General features: G+C 40.8%; 1 protein-coding gene across 1 annotated transcript in view; it reads left to right on the plus strand.

The window, feature by feature from the left end:
- AXDND1 (axonemal dynein light chain domain containing 1) overlaps window positions 1–25,544 on the plus strand; it is a 72,906-nt gene that overhangs the window by 43,991 nt on the left and 3,371 nt on the right. Inside the window, exons 20-23 of the mRNA XM_068985783.1 lie at window positions 8,856–8,966; window positions 17,190–17,303; window positions 19,016–19,120; window positions 25,281–25,363. Of these exons, the coding sequence (XP_068841884.1) occupies window positions 8,856–8,966; window positions 17,190–17,303; window positions 19,016–19,120; window positions 25,281–25,363 (413 nt within the window). The remainder of the gene's footprint in view (window positions 1–8,855; window positions 8,967–17,189; window positions 17,304–19,015; window positions 19,121–25,280; window positions 25,364–25,544) is intronic.

The raw sequence follows: 25,544 nt of genomic DNA on the forward strand, positions 1-25,544 counted from the left end.
TCTAGGTCCATCCATGTTGCTGCAAATGTCAGTAATTCATTCTTTTTATGATTGCGTACTATTCTGTTACATGTGTATATACGTATCACATCTTTAATCCTTGGTTGATGGGCATTTAGGTTGCGTCCATGTCTAGGCTACAATGAGCATTGTATCATGATTTTTTTAAATATATTTATTTCATATCTTGTGACCTTACTGAACTCACTTATCCCTGCTAAGAAGTTTTTTTTTTTTTTCAGATTCCTTAGAATTTTCTATGTACATAATTATATCATCTGCAGATAAGGACAGTTTTATTTATTTATTTCTAATTTACATGCCTTCAATTTCTTTTCCTTGACTTCTTCACTAACTAGAATCTCCAGTACCAGACTGAGTAAAAGTGGTGAGAACAGACACCCTTGTTATAGTTTGATTGATTTTTTATTATTTATTTATTTATTTATTTATGACTGTGCTGGGTCTTCACTGTGTTGCATGGACTTTCTCTAGTTGCAGTGCACAGGCTTCTTTGGTGGAGCACAGGCTTTAGGACACACAGGGTCAGTAATTGCAGTGCTTGGGTTCTCTGGTTGTGGTGCATGGGTTTAGCTGCCCCATGGGCATGTGGGATCTTAGTTCTCTGACCAGAGATCAAACTCATGTTCCCTTCATTGGAAAGCAGATTCTTACCCACTGGGCCAGCAGGGAAGTCCCTGATTGATTTTTGAATTGAATATTAAATGAACCTTACGTTCCTGGTATAAACCCCACTTGATCATGGTGTACTCTCTTTTTATATACTACTAAATTCAATTGGTTGAAGCTTTGTGTAGAATTTTTGCATTGATGTTCTTGAAGATACTGATTATATATTAGTAGTTTACTTTGTTTTCTAATATTTTTGGTTTCGATATTAGGGGTAATATTTAGCCTCTTAAAAAATGAGTTGGGAAGTGTTTTACTCTTCTATTTTATAGAGCAATTTGTATAGAATTATATATTATTTCTTCCTTAAATGTTTGATATAATTCACCAGTGAAGTCATTTAGGTTTGTGAGAAAGTTTTAAATTACAAAGATAGAGCTATTCAGATATAAGGCTAGCCAGTTTCTCTGCTGGGTTTAAGGAAATTTCCTTACTGCATACAGGGCTATTATATCTTCTTGAGAGAGCTCCTTAGCTTTGGTCTTGTTAGGAATCTGTAATTTCATCTAAGTTGTCTAATTTATTGATGTAGAGTTACTCACGTTAGTCCCCACTATCCTTTTAATAATTACAGGATGTCCACTCTTGTCCCTGTTATTGAAAATTTGTGTTTTTTCTCTTTTTGTTCTCATCAGTCTATAAAAAGATTTATCTATTTCTTTGATCTCAAAAACTTGATTTTGCCTTTACCAATTTTTCTCTATTTTTCTGTTTCGCTAATTTCCACACTGCTCTTCATTATTTCCTTATTTCTACTTATTTTGGATTTAATTTACTCTTCCTTTTCTTGTTTCATAAGGCATGGTGACTCAGTGGGTAAAGAGCCTGCCTGCAGTGCAGGAAGTGTAGTTTGATCCCTGGGTGGGAAAGATCCCCCGGGGGAGGACATGGCAACCCACTCCAGTATTCTTGCCTGGAGAATCCCTGGACAGAGGAGCCTGGTGGGCTGTAGTCCATGGGGTCGCACAGAGTTGGTCACTACTGAAGCGACTGAGTACATGCACGTAAAGTATAGCTGAGCTTATAATTTTGAAACCCGCCCATAAACAGTAGAAGGGATATTGTATTATGCTGTGTCAGGACTGGTGTATAGAATGCAGGCAGTTTTTTTTTCCTTTGGTCTGTTTGATGTTTAAATGACTGTTCTCATTAAATTCTGTATGTGTAATAGATCTCACAGTTTTAAAAAAAATGGATTATAACAAAATTTTAAGTGCAATATCTTATGAATTAATTTAAAAATCTCTAAGAAATGGAAAATTTCTAGGAAAATATACAGTAATGTTAATTTTAGAAGGATAAAACTGGTCAATTTTCAGAGAAGAAATTGACACATTTGTTGAAAAAGAGCCTCAAAGTTTTGCCTGGACTCCATAGATATGTTCAGACTTTGAAGGAGAAGGTAATCCCCACGCCATAGAAACAGTTTAAGAGCATAGGTAATGATTGAACTTTTCCCCAGTTTATTTTGTATAGCTGGCAAAGTTTTTTTTAGTGTTAGTCACTCAGTTGTGCCTGACTCTTTGCAACCCCATGGACTGCAGCCCACCAGGCTCCTCTGTCCATGAGATTTTCCAGGCCAAGGATACTGGAGTGGGTTGCCATTTCCTTCTCCAGGGGATCTTCCCAACCCAGGATTGAACCCGGGTCTCCTGCACTGCAGATTCTTACACATTGAGCTACAAGGGAAGTCAGATGAAGTCAAACTACAAATGAAGTTTAGGAGAAATAAACTTCATAAATATCGATGCTAAATCCAAATTTTAAAATAGAAATTCCATTCAGTAGAAACTTAAAATAATAACACTATGAATAACTAGGGTACATGTCAGGAGAGTAAGAATATTTTAGTATTAAAATATGTTTTTATAGGTAAATTTTACTTCTCATATGGGAACTGAAATGTCTTTTAGTTTTGTTTCCAGGAAGACCTCAGAGGCATTGTTTCCAGCAGATTTGTGTGCCTCTGAACTGAATGGTCTCTTGGATCTTATAGCCCTTATACTGTGCATCTGGAAGTATGCTCACATCTTCTCAGGCCTGCTGCTACCCACCCGGATATGGTGAATATCCTGGTTTTGGTAGGCTGGATCTGCCATAGATGGTAGTAGGGACTCATCAGCCTGTTTTGTTATACACCTTATTTCTCATTTACTTAAATGGAATAGAGTTATGTGATGAGACCACATTTTCAGATAAGGATGATTTTAGAATGAAGATTCAGGGTGCTTTGAGGTATATCTCCTCATTAAAGTTAAAGCTATAGAGGGGACTTCCTTGGCAGTCCAGTGGTTGAGACTTTGCCTTTCAGTGCAGGAGGTGTGGGTTCCATCCCTGGTCAGGGAGCTCAAGATCTCATATGCATCAAGGCCAAGAAACCAGAGCATAAACAAGAGAAGCCATATTGTAATAAATTCAATAAAGACTTTAAAATTGGTACACATAAAAAAAAATCTTTAAAAAAATGTTAAAGCAATAGCAATATGGGGGAGATGTTATGGTGAGGGGATCTTGGGGACTTACATAAAGTCATTTAGGACATTCTCTGGTGGTCCAGTGGTTGCAACTTGGTGCTTTCACTGCAGGGTCCCGGGTTTGATCCCTGGTCGAGAACTAAGGTCCTGCAAGCTGCATGGTGCTGCCCCAAAAAAATCCATCTTAGGAGATTTCATAAGAGCTTTGTGCAGTGGATCATTCACAGCCTAATTCACCCCAGCCCCTGACTGGAGGTCCGTGACCTAACCATCTCTGAAAATCTATCCTTTCCACCAGGCATATTCAGTCTTCTGTTGAGCTCTTTCTCATTTATTTACTATTTTTTTTTGCCAACAATTTCAGATTAATAAACTGGGAAGGTGTTATCAGAGAAGGCTGAGGATCTGCTCTTCCACCAGAAGTAAGACTTTAATTGATCCTATGCTCGGGCCTTTTTTCCTCCCAAATGCATCTGTCCCCTCTTTAAGCCTGAGGCTGAGGCCTTTCAATGGGTCTGTCAAGCTAGTTTATGGCTCAACAGCCATGCACCTGCCCTGGAACCACCTCAGTACTCTTTATTTTATTTTTAAATTAATGGTTAGTTCCCCTCTCATTAGGGTTAACTTCATTTCAAATTCATCCCCATCCTGACTACTACTGTCTTCCTCTCATCTCCTGGACAACCTGTGTGGTATGTGAATCTTTATGACATCAGACTCTGGAACTTATATGGCCTTATGCATATCCTACAAGGTGAAGAGTAGAAGATGGTTCTCCAGAGAAGCTTTCTCTAGTGTGGGCATACTGTGATGCTGTGTGGCTTGCAGCACACCCCAGCTACATTCCAGCCCCTGAAGAAGAACATCTTGCCAACCCAAAGGACTGATATTTGACCTTAATGATGGTTTTCCACAATCTGATACTTCTTGGGCTCCTTCCTGATAAACGTGAGAGTTGCATGATGCTGGACTGGTTTCTGGATCGGGAGGCCTCTTAAGTCAGCGTCCTCTGGAGTCTGATCACTCTTACTGGTGGTTCATACTCCACTCTACCATAATAATCCCCTAGAGAAATGACTTCTTCATGAAGTCTTGGGGATGATCTAGTTCCCCAAGACCATCAAGGCAGTGCAGTAACTAATGACCCTATTTACCTCCCATCTGATCCTGGTATATTCATTCAGACCTCACCCAGCTGGGCTGCCATCTTCCAAGAGGACTCAGTTCTTGGGATTCTTACCCCTATGCCTATTTCTGAAAAAAAGATGATCTCAGTGCATATCAGCTGCTTCACTTGGGAATGAGACTTGCTTATGTTTTCATTTGCTGTTTAGGAACACTATGTCAGAGAGTCCTGGCATCCAGTCAGAGTACAACCACTGGGTCCACTACAGCTGAAGCAGCTGCTGAAAACCTAGAATAAGCCAGATGTCTTTTTTCAGTTGTGTTAGGTTGATCATCTATAATGTGCCAGGTGTCTAGATTTAGAGTCACTGATGCCTTGGAGTTTGTTGATAATCTGAGCAATCAGCAGATTACCTGGAAAGATTTCTGAAATAAACTTCAGCAGGCCAAGACTGGTGAAAGACACACACTGACCAGCACCTGATAGTTCTGAGAACATGTGGGAAGGAACAATCCTTTCAATGCCAAACACCTACCATGATAGAAATGAGAAGACTTCTGGCTGGTGCCCTTCAAACTGACTTCTGGCTGCAACTGATGCCATTCTTTCTTGTCTTGCGCTGTGTAATCTATCAAGACCCTGCTATCCACCTTGGGCTATAGTAACCTTTATGTTGCCCAAGATACTACTGCCAGTTTCAGGATGTGGGCCTCTGAAAAGAGTATGAGTTTGAAGAGTGGTGCTGGAAAGTTGCCTCTTGCAGTGTTCCAGCAGGTAAACTCAGAGATCTCAGCTTTGTTACCCTTTTGGGGGGACCTGGAGATGATGGATTCTTAATAACTACATTACCACTGTGGACCTACCACTTAGAAAACTATCTCCTGTAGCCTTTTGTTCTGTTTTTGATCCTCTATAATAGGCTTACCATTTAGGACCTTCTCCTTCTCCCCAGACATGAATTTTAGTCTTTTCACTTCACATCAGAAGCATTTATTAACAGCCCTGAATCAGACATTATCAGAATCAGAGTGTTGATGGAAGGAGATCCACGTGTATTGATTGGCAACCGGGCTATCTCCGTTTAGCTCATCAAAAGTGATGTTAAAGGTTTTTTAGGAAAACTTCCTTGACTGTATAGATAGCCATGAAACTTTTATAAAAAATTCATATTGGGACTTCCCTGATGGTCCAGTGACTAAGACTCCACACTCCTAATGCTGGGGCCTGAGTTTGATCCCTGGTCAGGGAACTTTTCACATGCTACAGTGGAAAGATCCACATGCCACAACTAAGGCCCTGTGCAGCCAAATAAGTAAATATATTTTTTTAAAAACTCGTAGTGGTATTTTTCCCACCAGTAAGGAAAAATATGTTCTATGGTAGTATTTTCAATGTCTCAGAAGTTTGTAAGAAAATGTCTAGGATGTGCTTTATAGACTGCAATTCAGCTGAAAATAGTTGATTTCTCATGGATGGTGAACTAACTCTGAAGAACTAAAACTTTTAAAAGGTCATTACTATTTTGAAAATTGACTGCCGGGAGCCAGCGTGAGGAATTCCACCCGTGACAAGGTCATGCGGCAGAGCTCTGATGGCAAGGCTAATCAGACCTCAGGTTTTCCCCCTGGAATTTCCTGAGCATCCACCCCCCCACCCTCCACCCCCTACCCCCCCAAAAAATAAGAATCTGCCTGCTTTTCCACTCTTCTGACATTCTCTGGAAAAAGTCAGTTCAGGGCTTTAGTCTTCTGCATTTGAAAGGGTGTTTCAATCCAAAAACCCCTCTGCTTTCTAGCCTGCCTGCAGGACTCGTACAGCTGCGCATGTGATTGTTTGAGGCCTCCTGACCGCAGGAGGCACCGGAAGCTTAAAACATCCTAGGAACGTAGGGGCTTCCGAGGAGTCGAAATCATTAGAATAGGACTGATTAAAAGTTTCATTTGTTGAGCCAATACTTGCTGCCAAATTTTCATATCCTTTATTTCTAGATATAGTTGGTATATAGAAAAAAAAATAGTAGGCCTGGCATTAGCAACATTAGATCTTTGAGTTAAGTACCTTCTTTGTTATAACCCACTGTACCTTTGTTCTATAGAGATGTAACTTTAATGCTTTAAGGAGATGCAGATTAAAGAAAAACACTTCGGGGGAAACGAGATTAACATTTGTTAAGAAAGAGCCAAAAAAGTGTTAGCAAGCCTCCTGGCCAGAAGATAATGTAAATCACCTGAGACCTTTTGTATACAAAAAAGATATACGGAAGGAATCAGGACTGCTGCCCCTGCGTGACTCTGTATCTTCCATTATGTAAAATTTAGGGTATGTAAACACCTGTTAAATAATAAAGTTAGAGGGGGTTTTTGCACAAGCCTGGCCTCCCCCGTGTCGATTCTTTCTCTTGCTCCCTCCCTCTCCTTTTCAGGCTGATCCCTTGGAATATAGAGGCTCACTGTGTCTACCTACTTGTCCAGGCGTCTAAGATCTGTAAGAGAGAGAGCCCAAGGCCGGGCACTCTCCGATATTCAAACGGGCGCCGGCGGCCTAACGTAGACGGTGCAAGCTCCTTGTCTGGAACTTCATTGGTTTTCCACGTAACCCAAGTTAATCAGCCTCTTCTCTCCACTTAATTTTCCTACTACACTATTTCTTCCTAATCTAATCTTATATTAATAAATAAATAAGTCTTTCCTCGCCAATGCCGTCCCCGCTTCGAATTCCCTGGATCCACCGGGGCTGGACCCTGGCAATTGACAAATGTTTTTGTTCTAGGTATGATAAAGTTAAAATATGCATCAGATTTTTCAGGTGGAAGGATTTTTAGGGGCAGTGGTATGGTGGAGACTCAGGCTGCCTCACAAGAGCTGACTCAGCAGACCTCTTCCCAACTCTGCCTTCAGTGATAACATACTAAATTGATGACTACCATTGGAATTTCCCTATGAGAGTATATATTTTGGAATTCAACAAATGCTACAAATTAGGGATTCCCCCCCACCAATAAATGTTTTACCAGCTCCCCAGTACACAGGGGTCATCTAGAATAAACGAACAGCTTCATCTGTTTTTAATAGATGAAGACTATTTAGAGTTTACTCAAGAAGCCACACCAATTAGAAGAACTAAGGACTAGAACCCAATATTTTCATCTCCCTTGTTTGATCCTCTTTCTGATATGCAGTAAGACATTGACCTAACTCTTTGAATGCAAAATTTAAACTTAGTGATGTTAACAGAGCTGTGGTAAACTTTTATCTGAAGAGGCTTCTATTTCTTATTTATAAGGCAAGGGTTTGGATTAGATTTTTAAAAAAAATTTTGGCTCTGATTTTCCACAATAATTCCACAATAAAAGTTTAATCATGAGAAAAATATGAGACATATTACTACTTTTTATGGTTTGCTTCAGAGAAGGCAATGGCACCCCACTCCAGTACTCTTGCCTGGGAAAGCCCATGGATGGAGGAGCCTGGTAGGCTGCAGTCCATGGGGGTCTCAAAGAGTCGGACACAACTGAGTGACTGCACTTTCACTTTTCACTTTCATGCACTGGAGAAGGAAATGGCAACCCACTCCAGTATTCTTGCCTGGAGAATCCCAGGGACAGAGGAGCCTGGTGGGCTGCCATCTATGGGGTCGCACAGATTCAGACACAACTGAAGCGACTTAGCAGCAGCAGCATGGTTCGTTTTAAGGACCTAAAGTGGGTAATTATTTCCCCACATGGTGCAATTTTTTTTTTTTTGGATGGTGTGAATGACCAAATCCCCTTCCCCAGAGAAAATAATGCTTCCTAGTTTCCTCTGCTTTTTTTCACTAATAAGGAATAACGCATCTTTTAAACACTGAATCCAAAGCTTAGCTGGTAGGAGATCTTAGTAAAGGTAGTTTTTCTGTTCCCTTTGTGGGAGTAAGACCTGCTGTGGACCAATCGTGTTATCTTGATAGATGAGAGATGAGCTCCTTTTCTAAAAAAGTGCTTCAACTTTATCACTTTATTGGGGTCAGAGGAAGTAATATTTTTGTAATCGTTAGGAGCCCTGGCCGCCTGGATTAGAATCTAAGCACAGTGCGTAAATATATATGTGACCTTGAGCGAGATATTTAACTGTTCTATTCCTCAGTTTCCTCATCTTAAAAAATGAGGCTAGTAATAGTCTCATAATGAGGATTGAATGAGTTAGTAATGTACAACGCATAGAACAGAGTGCTATTATTGTCATATAATTGTAATTGACCCTGGTCAGTTGCATAACATTTATTGAGACAAGTCATTAGACCTTAGTAAATCCAACAGCCTTTCTGCCTCTAATTTTATAGCACTTCACTACTTGTCCCATTTCAACCCAGATCCCAAACCCTGTTGATAAGAGATGATATGATTTAGGTCTATATTAATAGAAAATCACTTCTGGACAAATCTTTGAACTGAACTGATACAAAGTTAATTGAATGGAGTTATATTTAGAAGACTTACTCTTAGCGGTTCCTCAGTAGGAGTAAGTGAATAAATGAGTTGGTATAATCTGATTTTTTCTGTTTAGTGATTATCTTTTGTCTCTTCTCAGAGAGAATGTTATGATTGGATCACCACGTCCTCTTACCTCCTTTCTGGCCTCAAAGGCAGAAAAATTAAGTTACTGACAGATGAAGAAAAACAGCAGCTACTTGGAGAAGAGGTATTTGCCATGGGTTAGCACTGGTCATCATTCACGCTTTTCCTGTATTTCAGTAGATAAGAGCGCCTTGACTCTTTCCAAAAAATGTTTTGAATCCTCATTCATTTACTCTGTGAGAATTTGGGTTCTGACCAAGAGCACTGGCAGGTCTTCTCTCTTCTAAAGAAGAGAGTCCTCACCCAAGCACCTCTTTTCACTTTCTTGGAGGGTGATTTTGCCTCCTAGGATATGGCAACCCACTCCAGTATTCTTGCCTGGAAAATCCCATGGACTGAGGAGCCTGACAGACTATATAGTCCAGAGGGTCACAAAGAGTGGGACGCGACTGAGCGAGGCACAACATATTACAGAGGGGAGCTGCCCTGCCACTTCCTGAGGCATCGCCTCAGACTTCTCTGCTTCTGCCCACACCCCTCCTTCTCCATTTAGTCTCAGTCTTCCCATCCAAGGTTATGTCTTCCTTTGGGTACTTAATCTCATGTGCATTGTCGTCTTTCTTTAGTATCTTTAATGCCTTCCTCTCTAATGATTCCATTTTATCAGTGTATTAGCAATCTATAATCACAATCTCTCTCCCATCTGAGAAAATATGTCCTTTGATTTTTTCTCCTCCTTTACGAATTCTTTCCCTCCTTCCTAGCACAATCACTTTTCTTAAAACTCTATGTAAAGTCCCCCAGTGATCTTATTGTCAGATCCAGGTGTCTCCAATCCCGTATTTAACCTGACTTCTCTGTAGCATTTGATCCTGTTAACCATTCACTTTTTTGGTCATCTCTCTTTACAAGACAAAAATTCCATCTTTCTCCTACTGCTTTCTTTTCATGTAGTCTCCCACCTCTGCCTGCCTCGTAAATGTTGATATTCTTTCCTTGGCTTATTTTCCCTCTCATTCAACACTCTCCACACTGCTATGTTAATCCTGTAGTTTTAACCACCTGTTAACTGAGGATCCCAAGTCAATGAATATCATGTACCTAATGGCTTCCCTGGTGGCTCAGCTGGTAAAGAATCCACCTGCAATGTGGAAGACCTGGGTTCAGTCCCTGGAGGAGGGCATGGCAACCCACTCCAGTATTCTTGCCTGGAGAATCCCCATGGACAGAGGTCTTGTCTGGAGAATCCTCATGGACAGAGGAGCCTGGCAGGCTACCATCCATCGAGTTGCAAAGAGTCAGACACAACTGAGCAACTGAGCACACAATGGGAGTCACAAACGTTTATTTTTACTTCAGTCTGTTTGATGGAGTTCGTCTCCAGCAAAGTCTGAAGAAGCCCCTGTTGCTACTAGAGCCGTAAACTATACAGGTGTGACCTGATGGCATATATGTCAATGCTCTTGGGTTTAAGAAGGAAGTTTCTGTCTATACACTTGCAGGACTTCTGTTTTACATTTATTAAAAAAAAGATTTATTTTTTAAATTTTGGCTGTACTATGTGGCTTGTGGGAATTCCCCAACCAGGGGTTGAACCTGGGCCACAACAATGAAAGCTCTGAATCGTAACTGCTAGACTACCAGGGAACTCCTTATTTTACATGTAAACACTGAAAACAGACACCATCTTTCTAAGTTGTACACCCTTAACAAATACTCATTTTTTCTTTGCTGCCCAGATCTTGGCCAGAATTATTTTGAATTAACCACTGAATGATTTCATTAACATTATACATCTTAAATTACAGTACAATTTTAGAAACTTAATGAAGTACCATAGATATGATCTTGGCTGCACTTCAGATCTAGGAAAAAATTCAAGACCTAAACAGAATCACAAAGACTTAAGAACGGAAAGGATTTTCAAGGTCGTTGAATTCAACCAACCATCAAATGCATGAAACTTAGTGTAACACCTACACAGTTGATCGTTAGGTCTGTGTTTGAGTATCTGAAGTGATAGAGAACTTTCAGAGTTAGTCCATTTGTTTTTGGTGAGCAGTGACTATTAGAACATTATTCTTTTATTGAACAAAAGATGTTTGGGTGTTTGATGGCTACTCTTGTTTATTTATTCTTCTATATAATCTCCCTCTAGAAAATATATGATTCTTTAAAACTCAGGTGATATTAAATTTATATACTAACTTAGAACACACTTTTATGCTGTTGAGTAGTCCTGTGAAGAATATGGCTAATAGGATGTCCACCTGTATGCCTTTTAATAATGTTTTATCGTTTTCTCATTTTGCACATTTCTTGTAAGGTGGGCTTGAATATTTTATTTTTTGATATTTTAAATGGAATCTTCTTTTCCATTATACCTTCTAATTGGTAACTGTGTATATATTACTGATTTCTGTATTTTAATTTTTTGTATGGTGACTCTACTAAATTATCATATTTTAATAGTTTTTCAATAAATTCTTTTGGGTTCTCCAGATATTCAATTAAACCACCTACACATAGAAATAGTTTTACCTCTTTCCCCCCCCAATTATTATGCCTTTAATTGCTTTTTCTTATCTAATTGCATTGAATTATTCTTCTCCTCTTTCCTTCTGCCTTAATCTTTAGAATTTTCATTAGTGAGGACCTGCTGAAGGCAAACTCAATTTTCGGTTGTCTGAAAAATGTCTTTTTTTCACCCTCATTCTTAAATTTTTTGCTGTGTATACAATTCTAGGATGATTTTCTCTCTGCACATAGAAGATACTGTTTCCACTGTTTTCCGGGTTTTATTGTTACCAAACTGACAATTGAAAATCCAGCTGCCAGACTTCCTTTGTGGCTGAGTGGTGAATAATACATGTGCCAGTGCAGGAGACATGGGTTCGATCCTTGGTATGGGAAGTTCCCACACGCTGTGGAGCAGCTAAGCCTTTGTGCCACAACTGCTGAGCCTGTGCTCCGCGCACCCTCGAGCCCGTGCTCTGCAACAAGAGAAGCCAGGCGATAAGTCTGTGCACTGCAGCGAAGGGTAGCCCCCAGTCGTTGCAACTAGAGAAGAGCCCATGTGGAAAGGAAGACCCAGCTCAGGCATAAATAAATAAACAAAAATCCAGCTGTCAATTCTTTTGAAGTTCATCTCTCTGGCTGCATTTAAGATATTCTTTTTTACTTTGGCATTTTGCAGCTTCACTCTGATAAATGTGGATGAAGTTTTTCTTTTCAAATTTTACTTGGGATTCTCTTGGTTTTCGGAATCTTTGGCTGGGTGTCTTTCATTGGATTTGGAAAATTCTCAGTCATCAACTGTTCAATTATTGTCTCTACTGTATTTTCTCTTTCCCTTCCTTCTGTAACTCTGAATGGATATATATTGGAATCTGTCCCCAATGTCTTTTAATTCTTTATATTTTCTATCTCTTTGCCTCCCTGCATTGATCCCTGGATGATTTCTTCTGACTTAATTTCCAGTCCACTGATTTGCTCTTTAGCTGAGTTTAATCTGCTCTTAAAGCTTTCTGTTGAGTTTGAAATTTAATTGTTCAAGTTCTATTTGGTTCTTTTTCAAGTCTGATTATTTTTGTAATCTTTCATAGTTTCAATCTCTTATTTCTTTTAAAGTTTAAATATAACTATGTAGCCTATCTGATAATTTAAACCTATGTCTATATAAAAATATTAATTACAGTGTTATTTATAACAAAATATAAGAAACAATATAAATACTGATCAATAGAAAATTGCTTTCATAAATTATGATATGTTCAAGTAGTAGAATTCCATACAGATAAAATAGATGATTATATAGTGAAATAAGAATCACCCATGATATGCTATTGAGAAAAGCAGATGAAGGAACATAACATTTATTATTTCATTTGTATGAATGTGTTTATATGTGGATAAAGCAGACTAGAATATTCAACAAAGTGATTCAAGTTGTTACCTCTGAGGGTTGAGATTATGAATTTCTCTGTAATGTTCAAATATTTCATAGCAATAGTGTGTTATCAGCAAAAGTATTTTCATTTTGGAAAAATATCCTAATATACTATTTTTCTATACTATGTACATAATGCTACAGCATAATTTAAAATTGCTATAAAATATCTTGTATGGTTTATACTACATTTTTTAATGGCATTTTTCTATTGTGGGTATTGAGCTTATGTATAGCTTTGTTTTATAAATATTGCTGCAGTAAACTGCTGAAGGACAGTCTTTAGTCAATATTTGTGCTGACTCCACTGGGTATTCAGCACTGTTGACTCCTCTCTTCGCTTTTGGCTTTCCTTGTGACCCTTTCACACTTCTGAGGCAACTTTTAGCCTCCTTTCCAGTCTCCTCTTTCTTCCCTGACTCTTTTTGTGACTAGGTTCCTGTCCAAATAAGGCCTTGTCCCCTAGTCATTTCACAAGTTCTCCTTTGGCAATATAATTTACTTTCTTGGCTTTAAATAAATGCAGATAACTGTTCAATCTCTATCTATAACCAACAGCCTTCCAATCTCCAGATCCACAAATTCAGCTACTTACTTATTTTGCCCCTTCATGAGTCACAGCCTTGTGTAACTCAATGAAACTGTGATCCACACTATGTAGGGCCACCCAAGATGGACAGGTCATGGTGGAGAGTGCTGACAAAATGTGGTCCACGGGGGAAGGGGAATCACTTCAAACCACGTCAGCATTCTTGCTTGGAGAACCCCATGAACAGTATGAAGAGGCAAAAAAATAGGACACTGGAAGATGAACCCCCTCGGTGTGAAGGTGTTCAGTACCCTACTGGGGAAGAGCAAAGGGCAGTTACTAATAGCTCCAGAAAGAATGAAGCAGCTAGGCCAAAGCGGAAATGACACTCAGTTCTGGATGTGTTTGCTGGTGAAAGTAAAGCCCGATGCTGTAAAGAACAATATTGCATAGGAACTGGAATGTTAGGTCCATGAATCAAGGTAAACTGGATGTGGTCAAGCAGGAGATGGCAAGAGTGGACATCTTAGGAATCAGTGAATGAAAATGGACAGGAATGGGTGAATTTAATTCAGATGACCATTATATCTAATAATGTGGGCAAGAATCCCTTAGAAGAAATGGAATAGCCCTAATAGTCAACAAAAGAGTCTGAATTACAGTACTTGGGTGCAACCTTGTAAATGGCAGAATGGTCTCAGTTCGTTTCCAAGGCAAACCATTCAACATGACAGTAATCCAAGTCTATGTCCCAAGCACTGATGCTGGAGAAGCTGAAGTCGACCAGTTCTCTGAAGACCTACAACACCATCTACGGCTAACACCAAAAAAGGGATGTCCTTTTCATCATAGAGGATTGAAATGCAAAGGTAAGAAGTCAAGAGACACCAGGAATAATAGGCAAGTTTGGCATTGGAGTACAAAATGAAACAGGGAAAAGGGTAACAGAGTTTTGTCAAGAGGATGCCCTGGTCATAGCAAACACCCTTTTCCAACAACCCGAGGCAGTTCTACACATGGACATCACCACATGGCCAATGGAAATCAGATCGATTATGTTCTTTGCAGCCAAAAATGGAGAAACTCTATACAGTCAGCAAAAACAAGTCCTAGAGAGCTGACTATGGCTCAGATCATGAACTCCTTATTGCAAAATTCAGGCTTAAATTGAAGAAAGTAGGGAAAGCCATTAGGTAATTCAGGTATGAAATAAATCAAATCCCTTATGATTATACAGTGGAGATGATGAATAGATTCATGAGAGTAGATTATTTGATAGAGTGATTGAAGAACTATGAACAGAGGTTTGTAAAACTGTACAGGAGGCAGTGACCAAAACCATCCCAAAGAAAAAGAAATGCAATAAGGCAAAGTGGTTGTCTGAGGAGACGTTACAAATAGCTGAGGAAAGAGAAGCGAAAAGCAAGGGAGAAAGGGAAAGATGTATCCAGCTGAATGCAGAGTTCCAAAGAATAACAAGGAGAGATAAGAAGGCCTTCTTAAATGAACAATGCAAAGAAATAGAGGAAAGCATTAGAATTGGAAATACTAGAGATCTTGTCAAGAAAATCAAGGGAACATTTCACCCAAGGATGGGCATGATAAAGGACAGAAACAGTAAGGACCTAATAGAAGCAGAAGAGATTAAGAAGAGATGGTAAGAATACACAGAACTATATAAGAACAGTCTTAATGACCCAGATAACTACAAGGATGTGATCACGCAACTAGAGCTGGACATCCTGGAGTGTAAAGTCAAGTGGGCAGTAGGAAGCATTACTCCAAAGAAAGCTATTGGAGGTGACAGAATTCCAGCTGGGTTGTTTAAAATCCTAAAAGATAATGCTGTGAAAGTTCTGCACTCAGGATGTCAGCAAATTTGGAAAACTGAACAGTGGGCACAGGACTGGAAAAAGTCAGTTTTCATTCTAGTCCCAAAGAACAATGCCAAAGAATGTTCAAACTATCACACAATTGCATTCATTTCACATGCTAGCAAGGTTATGCTGAAAATCCTTTAAGCTAGGTTTCAGCAGTATATGAACTGAGAACTTCCAGATATACATGCTGGATTTCAAAGAGGCAGAGAGAGGAACCAGAGATCAAATTGCCATCATCTGTTGGATCATGGAGAAAGCAAGGAAATTCCAGAAAAAATTCTGCTTCATTGACTATGCTAAAGCCTTTGCCTGTGTGGATCATAACAAATATGTGGGAAATTCTGTAAGAGATGGGCGTACCAGACCACCTAACTGTCTCTTGAGAAACCTGTATGCAGGTCAAGAAGCAACAGTTAAAATCAGACATGAAACAACTGACTGTTTCCAAGTTGGGAAAGGAGTATGACACCCTGCTTATTTAACTTCTGTGCAGAGTATATCACACGAAATGCCAGGGTGGATGAGTGACAAGCTGAAATCAAGATTGCCAGGAGAAATATTAACAACCTCAGATATGCAGATGGTAAGTAACAATCTAATGGGAGAAAGTGAAAAGGAACTAAAGTGCCTTTTGATGAGGGTTAAAGATGAGAGTGAAAAAGCTGGCTTAAAACTCACCATTCAAAAAACTAAGATCATGACTCCATCAGTTCATGGCAAACAGAAGGGGAAAAAGTAGAAGCAGTGACAGATTTTATTCTCTTGGGCTCCAAAATCACCGCGAACAGTACTGCAGCCACAAAATTAATAGACGCAGAGACATCACTTTGCCAATAAAGATCTGTGTAGTCAAAGCCATAGTTTTTCCAGTAGTCATGTAAGGATGTGAGTTGGACCATAAAGAAAGCTGAGTGCCGAGGAATTGATGCTTTTGTGGTGCTGGAGAAGACTCTTGAAAGCCCTTTGGACATCAAGGAGATCAAACCAGTCATTCCTAAAGGAAATCAATCCTGAATATTCACTGGAAAGGCTGATGCTGAAGCTGAAACTTCAGTGCTCTGGGCATCTGATATGAAGAGCCGACTCATTGGAAAAGACCCTGGATGCTGGGAAATACTGAAGTCAAAAGGAGAAGGGGGTGGCGGAGGGTGGGATGGTTGGATGGCATCATCAACTCAATAGACATGGGTTTGAGCAAACTCCAGGGAATAGTCAAGGACAGGGAAGCCTGGTGTGCTGCAGTCCTTGGGGTCACAGAAAGTCGGACATGACTGAGTGACTGAACAAGAACAACATGTGGCTAGAGTGATTGTTCTGAAATGCGAAACAGGTCAATCAGATTACTGGTACGTCAGGATAAAATCCAATCTCCCTGGCATAATATTCTAGTCCTTCCTCTGTGACTGTGCTCCTGTCCGTCCGCTTCTAAGTTTTTGTTCTATTGACCTCCTTTTATTCTTAGTGCCAGTCATGTGCAAATAACATTCTCTGTCTGGAACTCACTTGTGCCATCTTTTTTCTCCTCATCCATCCTTCAAGAGGAAACACAGACATTATGTCCTCCAAGAAACCTTCTTGATTAACCCTCTCTTTCACCCTTGCCCAATACCAGATCTGGCTTAGGTGCTCCTACTCTTTGATTATATGTAACCATAGTATTTTCTTGTCCACTAAATTGTAAGCTGATGAAGGCAGGGACTGTTCTTATTAACCTTTGTAATCACGGACTCGATGGACGTGAGTCTGAGTGAACTCCGGGAGATGGTGATGGACAGGGAGGCCTGGTGTGCTGCGATTCATGGGGTCACAAAGAGTCGGACACGACTGAGCGACTGAACTGAACTGAACTAAACTGATCCTTATCACTAGCATAATGCCCAGTTACAAAATTAATGCTCATTAAATATTTTTTGAATGGAAATATTGCTAAACTTCTACAAAAATATTTATGTCCACTAAGCTACAATATAATGTTGTTGTATCTAATAGGATAGTCTAAAAGAATTAAGTGACCCTGAAGCAAGAGAGATTCATAAAGAAACTGAAGAAAACATGGAGGACAAGAAACTTGAGAAGGAAAAGAAAGAAGAAAGTGAAGAAGAGGTAAGATTATTTAGTACTATTTCCTTTTCCTTTATATTTTTAAAGAAAATAATGAATATATATATATTTAAAGAATGAATATATAATGAAAAAATATATATATATTTGAGTCTCCAAGATGGCTAGTGGTAAAGAATCCCCCTGCCAATGCCAGAGACATGAGTTCAATCCCTGAGGCAGGAAGATCTCCTGGAGAAGGAAATGGCAGGTCTTATAGTCCATGGGAGTCAGACTCGACTTGGCGACTAAACAACCACAAATGCAGCGTGTGTATATACATATGTATATATACTGTTGAAAGTAGAAATAGATCGTCTGCAGTGAACGCTTCAGCTTCCTTCCTTTCCTCGTTTAGATTTAACCGTACTTGCACGCACACTTATGTCTTTATTTTCCAAGGATAGGGTGTCCCTCTTCCTTTCTAAATTCAGCCCTTTCCTAACTGGCCTCGTTCACCTATACGACTGATGACTACACAATCTACCTCTCACGCTGATGCTGTTTCTTTATCCTTTCATTGGCATATTTTTCAAATAGTTGTTTAAACTCCTTGTCTCTGCTCTTCAGCTCCCACTCTGAGCTGCCTTTTCTCACTTCCCTCAGGTCATCCACACTTCTCTTCTCCTTATCCTGTCTCCACCCCTGCCGTGGCATTAATAATAAAAATAACCCCTTATTGAGGCATTTGTAATAATAATAATAATGAAAATACAATGATAACTACCAATAACTGAGTGCCTACCACGGCCTATGTGCTTTGCACATGTTATCTCTTACACAGTACAACCTCAAGGTAAATATTATTGTTCCCATTTTACAGATAAGAAAACTGAAGCTCAGAAAGGAACTGACTTATGGAAAACCATATGCTATTAGGCGGCAGAACCAACATTCAAACCTAGTTTAGTCTGCCATAAGAGCCCTTGTAATTCCTGGGTATACTACTACTTTCTTTGGCTTTCAGAACTCATGATCACTCTCCATTTTGTCTTAATTTACTTCCCTGGGGTGTTTCTTTGCTGTGAATAGTTTAAATATTGGCATGACCCCAGACCATGACATACATCCTTTACTCACTTTACGTACTGTACAAAAGAATAAAAATATTGTAAAACACCCATGCCTCTTTTGATCAGCATTTTCTGCTTTTCTTCTGGTATAGTACTTGGCATATAAAAGGCAAAATATATGGAATACATTATTTTTTGGCCACTAAATCTGTCATACCTATTAAATCTCCTCCTCCTCTTCTTTTGACGCCTGAGTTCAGGCCCTTTCCTCCCTATTTTACAAACTCCTACTCAGCTTTCAAATATCATTTCACTGTAAAAAAAAAAAAAATAACAAGAACCTGGGGTGTCTAGACAAAATGCAGGGCCCTTTTCTGGGCACACATAGCTCGTGGAACTTACCTTTCTGATCACAGTTATCATGTAGACCATAATTATTTTGTTGGTTATCTCTTCCACAGTTCTATGAGTCCCTAAGGTCTGAAAGAAATCCTCTTTGTTTATTTCACAGTTACTTCCCTTTGTCCCCACTTCCCTATCCCTGCTAATTTTTCCCAGTGTTTCCTGTAAGTCTTCTAAATGCTTTCTGAATGATGAAAACAAATGGAAAACCAAAGCTTCAGACATGGTACCAGGCAACTTCCCCTGCCACTGGGTCACACACCAGCTCACTAACATGTCTGTGGTATTTCTATGCTCTAGAAACCTTCAACATCTACAGAAATGGAAAAAATCATTCGAGTCATTGGAGAAGATGAAAATATTCATTCTCAACCTCTATGTGGAACAGATGCATTGTCTTCTTGGGTATGTATCTGCAACTCAGCTAGGAAATTCAAAACTAGAAAATTTAACATTATGTAAAAATTATATGGATTCAACATAACTTTTAGCATTTCTAAGAGAACGCCTAAGTAATATATTTTCCAGATTTATTTTTCTCCCAGCATCATCCTTGGAAAAACTCTGGTTTGTTCACAAAAACTTTTCTTTCTCTTCCTTAAAACTCATTTTAAAATCAGCATTTCATCCCTTTCCTTAACTTAACAATATTATGGTCAATATTTGATCAATTTAAAAAATGTATTTGTTCAGCAGGCTCTTGATAACTGTGATAAGAATATACCACCAATCACAAGAATTACTGGGGAACTGGAAACTCAGCAGGAAAACAAAGTTAAAACTCCTTCACAAAAAGTTCTAGGATCATTTACACTTAAGTTAGTGCTGGATTTGTATCTCTCTGTACAGGATGCCATGACTTTAGGAATCTCTGGGTGGGCTTCATCCCACAAACCCCCTGAAAATGGTATGCAACATTCTGTCTGTATAGTCATACTGTGCATTTTCTCGGGGAGCAAGGAGATGTGCTGGAAATCCATAGACATCATCAAATTTCTCAACCTCAAAGTTAAGAACCATTTCATTGCTAGGAGTCTGACCCATCTGGGTAGGAACAGGCGTGGTGAGCTGTGGTGAGGGTACTACCGGTGGATAGCAGCTAGATCACTAAAGTGGCTGCATGGTCCAAAGTAGAGGCAGATTGCAGGGATGTATGTGAAGGGAGATTGTAGGAAATAGGCTCCAACTCTGGGAGGAAGAACTGGGTGAAATGATGTGGAGAGTTAGGTAGGAGCAGGCAGAATTGGAGAAAGAGTGGTGCATGGGTTGCAATCACATTCTCCCAAAGTAATGCCTTTTTAACAAGTTTCTAAAATTATGTGTTAATATGTCAGTTGATAGGCTTCCTAGGTGGCTCAGGGGTAAAGAATCCGCCTGCCAATGCAGGAGACACAGGTTCGATCCCTAGGTCAGGAAGATCCCCTGGAGGAGGAAATGGCAACCCACTCCAGTATTCTTGCCTGGACAATCCCATGGACAGAAGAGCCTGGCGGGCGACAGTCCATGGGGTCACAGAGTCTGGCGCGACTGAACTGAGCATGCACACATATCAGGTGAGAAGACTGTGAGGCAAAGATGTAAGGGTAAGCGATGCAAATGCAATGTCATGAGACATATTTTCTAAAAAAGCAAACAAAGGGTAGCACTATAATGAGAACCCCCCACCAGTCCCACCCCCAACCTTCCTACCCCAGATTTTCTCCCCTGAGGCAAAAGCCCTGCTATGCTATCCTGGCAAGGCATCAGTGTGCGTGCTGAGTCGCTTCAGTCATTTCCGACTCTTTGCGACCCCATGGACTGTAGCCTGCCAGGCTCCTCTGTCCATGGGATTCTCCAGGCAAGAATACTGGAGTGGGTTGCTGTGTCCTCCTCCAGGGGATCTTCCTGACCCAGGGATCGAACCCTCGTCTCTTGTGTCTCCTGCATTGGCAGTCGGGTTCTTTACCATTAGTGCCACCTGGGAAGCCTTGCAAGGCATCAGGGTCTGGCCTACACTGTGGCGAGAAGCAGTCAGGAAAATATAAGCCTGTAGCCTGGGGCAAAATGGAGGGTGCAGTGCTTGTCTTCGATAGCATGGGGCTCCTGCGCCAGGATGCCACAGTTCCATCTGATACAGTGTGGTGCAGTGTGGCGAGCCCACCTAAGGATGATGTGGTCCAGAAAGTCTATCTCTCGGCTTTGAAAAGTTGCTAATGTTCTACTATAGACCCCTGAAAACCCAACTGGCCAGGTTCTCATTGACCCTGAGGCCTAAAATGGACTAAAATGCCATCCAGATGTACTTGCAAGTTCCTTGAAGTAAGGAAGAATCACATTCATCCTAGGGGGTGGTGACTGAACCACTGCACAGGTAGAAAGGTATCACCAGGTACTCAAACAGAGGGGCCCTGTGTGCTAGGCAAGTGAAGACAGAGTTGATCTTTGGGGATGTCGGTACACAGAGAATGAAGATCCTTGACCTGGAGGAGGTCAGAGATTCGGGGCGGGAGGTGGAGCCTGGGGGAAGGGTGCTGTCTTGATGTGGACTGTGCTGTGGACTCGGTGGGGACAGGAGGGGCCTTGGCTCTGTGCTCTTTCCATTCATAAAGACATCTGGGCTCCCTGAGGGCAGTTTAAGATTTTAAAACTTTCACTGTAAAAATTTCTTTTGCTTTATTTGCTTGTTTTTCCTTTATCCTCCCCCTCCCCCCCCCGCCCTGCCCCCATCTTTCTTTTTTTCTTTTTGACAGACACTTAGCCTCTGGCTCTAAAAATGTAGCTACCATTTAGCAGGGCTGTAGATCCAAGGCACTAGTTCTGTTGGACGGTGGCTCTCTCTCTTTATGGTCTGCAAATACAGCTCCCAGGAGGCAGTTTGAATGACACTGGGGAAGGAAAGAGAAAAGGAAGGAAGGGATAGAGAAGCAAAAACCTTGTGGTTTGCAGGTATAACTTGTCATGTCCACCATAACTAGGAGAGGGAGAGGGATGGACTATCAGTTACTCAAAACTCTCTTCAGTTAGCTGGAAATTAGGACTTTGTGGGAAATCCTGAAGACTGTACTCAAAGCAGGAACCGTGCACAAAATTTGGCCTGCTGTGCCTGTTTCAGGCACTATCCGGTCTGGCACTTCCTGATTTCACTGGTGAATCAAGTGACCCCAGTAAGCAGCCCTGACCCTGCCTCTGCACGTCTTGGGGTGCCGCCTGATTTAATCAGGTCTGAGAACTTGCTGCAGGGCACCCCTTGTGGCCCTGTCTGGATGAGAATCATTTCAAAGTTGTCCCTGGAGGAGAAGCAGCCTGAACTCTGTAACAATTAACTGACGGGTGGAGGTGTGGTAAGACTAAATTCAGCAAACTCTCCCGGAGGCTACCCGCTGACCCCAGGCACTGCCCCCTGGCTGCACGAACTGGATTGCCTAAGGCTCAGCTACCAGGATGTTAGGAACAAACAGGTTCTGCCTGTTTGTAAAGAGTTGTAAATTTGAGGGAGATGGGAGATTTTTGCTGATTACCTCTAAACTCCTTTGAAAGAAAGAGTAGGGACTTGAAGGATCAGCCATATTTCTTTCACTGAGCTAAAAGAAGTGCTTAGAAACCCGTGTTTTCCTTCCACAATACCATGTATCCCCAGTGTAGGTATTAAGAGCAGTGACCAAATTATCCGTCTTTTAACGGCAGCAGGGAAGGGTCCTTGGAATTGGTGGGTCCAGAAAATATGTCCAAAGCTGACAAGGGTCACTGTGGCTGGCTAGGCATTCAGTACTGAGCATTGGATTCCAAGGAACTGGGTCTGAAGCCAGATCCTCCCTGAAATAGTCTCAAGCTAAAGATGTTAGTCCAATCTAAAGCCCATTCGCGGGTTTGCCTGGTGACTCGGTGTTAAAGAATCCTCCTGCCAATGCAGAAGACGCAAGTTTGATCCCTAGTCAGGGAAGGTCCCACATGCTGTGAAGCAACTAAGCCTGTGTGCCACAACTATCGAGCCTTTGCTCTAGAGCCCAGGAGCCACCACTACTGAGGTCATTGCAATGAGAAGCCCATGCACCATAACTAGCAAGTAGCCCCTGCTCGCCGCAACAAGAGAAGCCTGCACAGCAGCGGAGACCCAGCACGGCCAAAAATAAATTAAAAAAAAAAAAAAAGCCCATTAGTAGAGTCACACCTCAGGAAAACCAAGCCAAAAAGGCCAAAGGCATAATTGGAGTATGACAGAGAGACTTGCTGAAAGCTATAGCAGGTTGGCACAAACAAGAATGGTCCAATGCAGTTGCTTCCAAGAGCCATGTGGCCCATGTTTGTCTCTATTATACAGTGGGTGAAAGAGCATAAAAGCCAGAGGAAGCTTCAAAATATGAAGAAAGGGCTCAAGGCAGAGTCTCTGTGATTTCCCTTGAGGCATCTATATCCAGTGGGCTTCCCAGGTGGCTCATTGGTAAAGAATCCAGTTCACCTGCCAAGCATGAGATGTGAGTTTCATCTCTGGGTCAGGAAGACCCTGGGAGAAGGAAATGGGAACCTACTCCAGTATTCTTGCCTGGGAAATCCCGTGGACAGAGGAGCCTGGTGGGCCATAATCCATGGGGTTGCAGAAGAGTCGGACTTGACCTAGCAACTAAACAACAACAGTCTGTATCCATATATATGGCTGATGCAGGGAAGTTTGCTCCTTGGCATATATAGAGGAGGCCATAATTCTAGAAACCCAACCGTCCAGCATTTTGGACCATGGGAATTTCCTATTGAAGGATTTGAAAAGGACCACAAAATATTAATCTATACTTGGTGGTTTCAAAACAGAGGAATGCTTTGCTGGCACATTGTAACTAAATGTCTGTCTTTTATCTGAAAGGTACCTTTCACAGAGTACAGTCCTGATCTACTTTGGTTTCCACCTGTAGTTAAAACTGCTTCATGTAGCTGTACAAATCATGTGGAATTCCAGTTCCAGAAGCCTTTGCTGTGAAAAACCTCTTTTTAGATTCAAAGAACAAATAAATTAGTAGTATGTGCTGTATGACTGCAGCTATGAAATTAAAAGATGCTTACTCCTTGGAAGGAAAGTTATGACCAACCTAGATAGCATATTGAAAAGCAGAGACATTACTTTGTCAACAAATGTCCGTCTAGTCAAGATTATGGTTTTTCCAGTGGTCATGTATGGATGCGAGAGTTGGACTGTGAAGAAGGCTGAGTGGCAAAGTATTGATGCTTTTGAACTGTGGTGATGGAGAAGACTCTTGAGAGTCCCTTGGACTGCAAGGAGATCCAACCAGTCCATTCTGAAGGAGATCAGCCCTGGGTGTTCTTTGGAAGGAATGATGCTAAAGCTGAAACCCCAGTACTATGGCCACCTCATGTGAAGAGCTGACTCATTGGAAAAGACTCTGATGCTGGGAGGGATTGGGGGCAGGAGAAAAAGGGGACGACAGAGGATGAGATGGCTGGATGGCATCACTGACTCAATGGACTTGAGTTTGAGTGAACTCCGGGAGTTGGTGATGGACAGGGAGGCCTGGCGTGCTGCGATTCATGGGGTCGCAAAGAGTTGGACATGACTGAGCGACTGAACTGAACTAACTGAACTGATGTGCTGTATAAGCGAGGCCACGTGACACATTGCTGGTCCAGCCTGAAAAGGACAGATTTATTATCCAAAGGGGAGGCAAGACAGAAAGAGGAAAAATATGTGACTGAGACAATAGCAAAAGAACAAAAGAACTAGAGGAAAAGTGAACTTGTTTGATAGTTTGTTTTTGCTGGTTTGCTTTTAGAAAAAGCGAGCGTGGTGCAGTACCCTGTGTGACTGAGGATGGAGAAGCCAAGATGAAGGTTCTGCTTTAACCACTAGATCATTCTGTGATTATGGCCGGCTGCCTGTCCTCTTAGGTCCCCCTTTCCAGGTCCCCCTTTCCATCTAGAAGGTGGGGTTTACCTTTTACTTGTCTCTGTTGGGGAAATGTGGATAAAAGAGATTTTTAAAAGTACACAGGCCTGGAAAAATGCCTCATAATATTCATTTTAACATATAGTTTTTGTCTTCTAAATTTTTCTCTTTTGTGTTCCTCTTATTTTCTGGAGTATATTTAGAGTCAAAATAAGTAAGAGGTTTTTTTTAAAAAATATATTTTCACTACTTTGATATCTATGAAGTTTCCTAAGAAATTGAAAGATCTGATTGGATTATGCAATGCTATGTGCTTAGTGAAGTAAATTATTAATGAGAGAAATATAATTGATTTCCTTGATATTTAACTTGGTTAGAGAAATATGTTTGCCCTTCTCTTTATTTTTTAAACTTTCTCTTCTTTCCCTGCTTCTTTTTGTTGATATTCTTTACCCTGCTTCTTCTTTACAACTCTAATAAAGTTTATGTCCATCTGAATATGAGTAATTGGCTATCTGGTATGGTATCTGGCCACAGTCAATCCCTGTTCTTCTTTCATATTAAGAGTGTGTTTAATCATCTACTATATAAATATGAATAGTAGAAAAAGAGAGCTTGGTCCAGAACATCTTGAAGAAGGAGGCTATTTACTGTTGGGACTTTCAGTTCATTCATAGTATATATTTTTCTTGTCAGAGAGAATCAGCTAATCAAGGTACATTGGCCCCAAAGTATCTTGAAGCAATGGCTATACTTGATCGCACACAGGAGAAGTTACTGTAAGTATGAGACAGCACAATGGTAAGAAGACAGGAGGTCTAGCTGAGAAATGCACACTTCTTGGCTTATTTTTGGTTCTCCTGTTTCCTTTTTCCTCACAAGCAGGATGGGTACCATCAAATCGTCTGGTGGCAATGAATTAAACTGCTCCAGGAGGGACAGCTGTCCTCAGCTACATTG

This window comes from Capricornis sumatraensis, chromosome 14, assembly GCF_032405125.1.
Source record: "Capricornis sumatraensis isolate serow.1 chromosome 14, serow.2, whole genome shotgun sequence".
Classification (NCBI taxonomy): domain Eukaryota; kingdom Metazoa; phylum Chordata; class Mammalia; order Artiodactyla; family Bovidae; genus Capricornis; species Capricornis sumatraensis.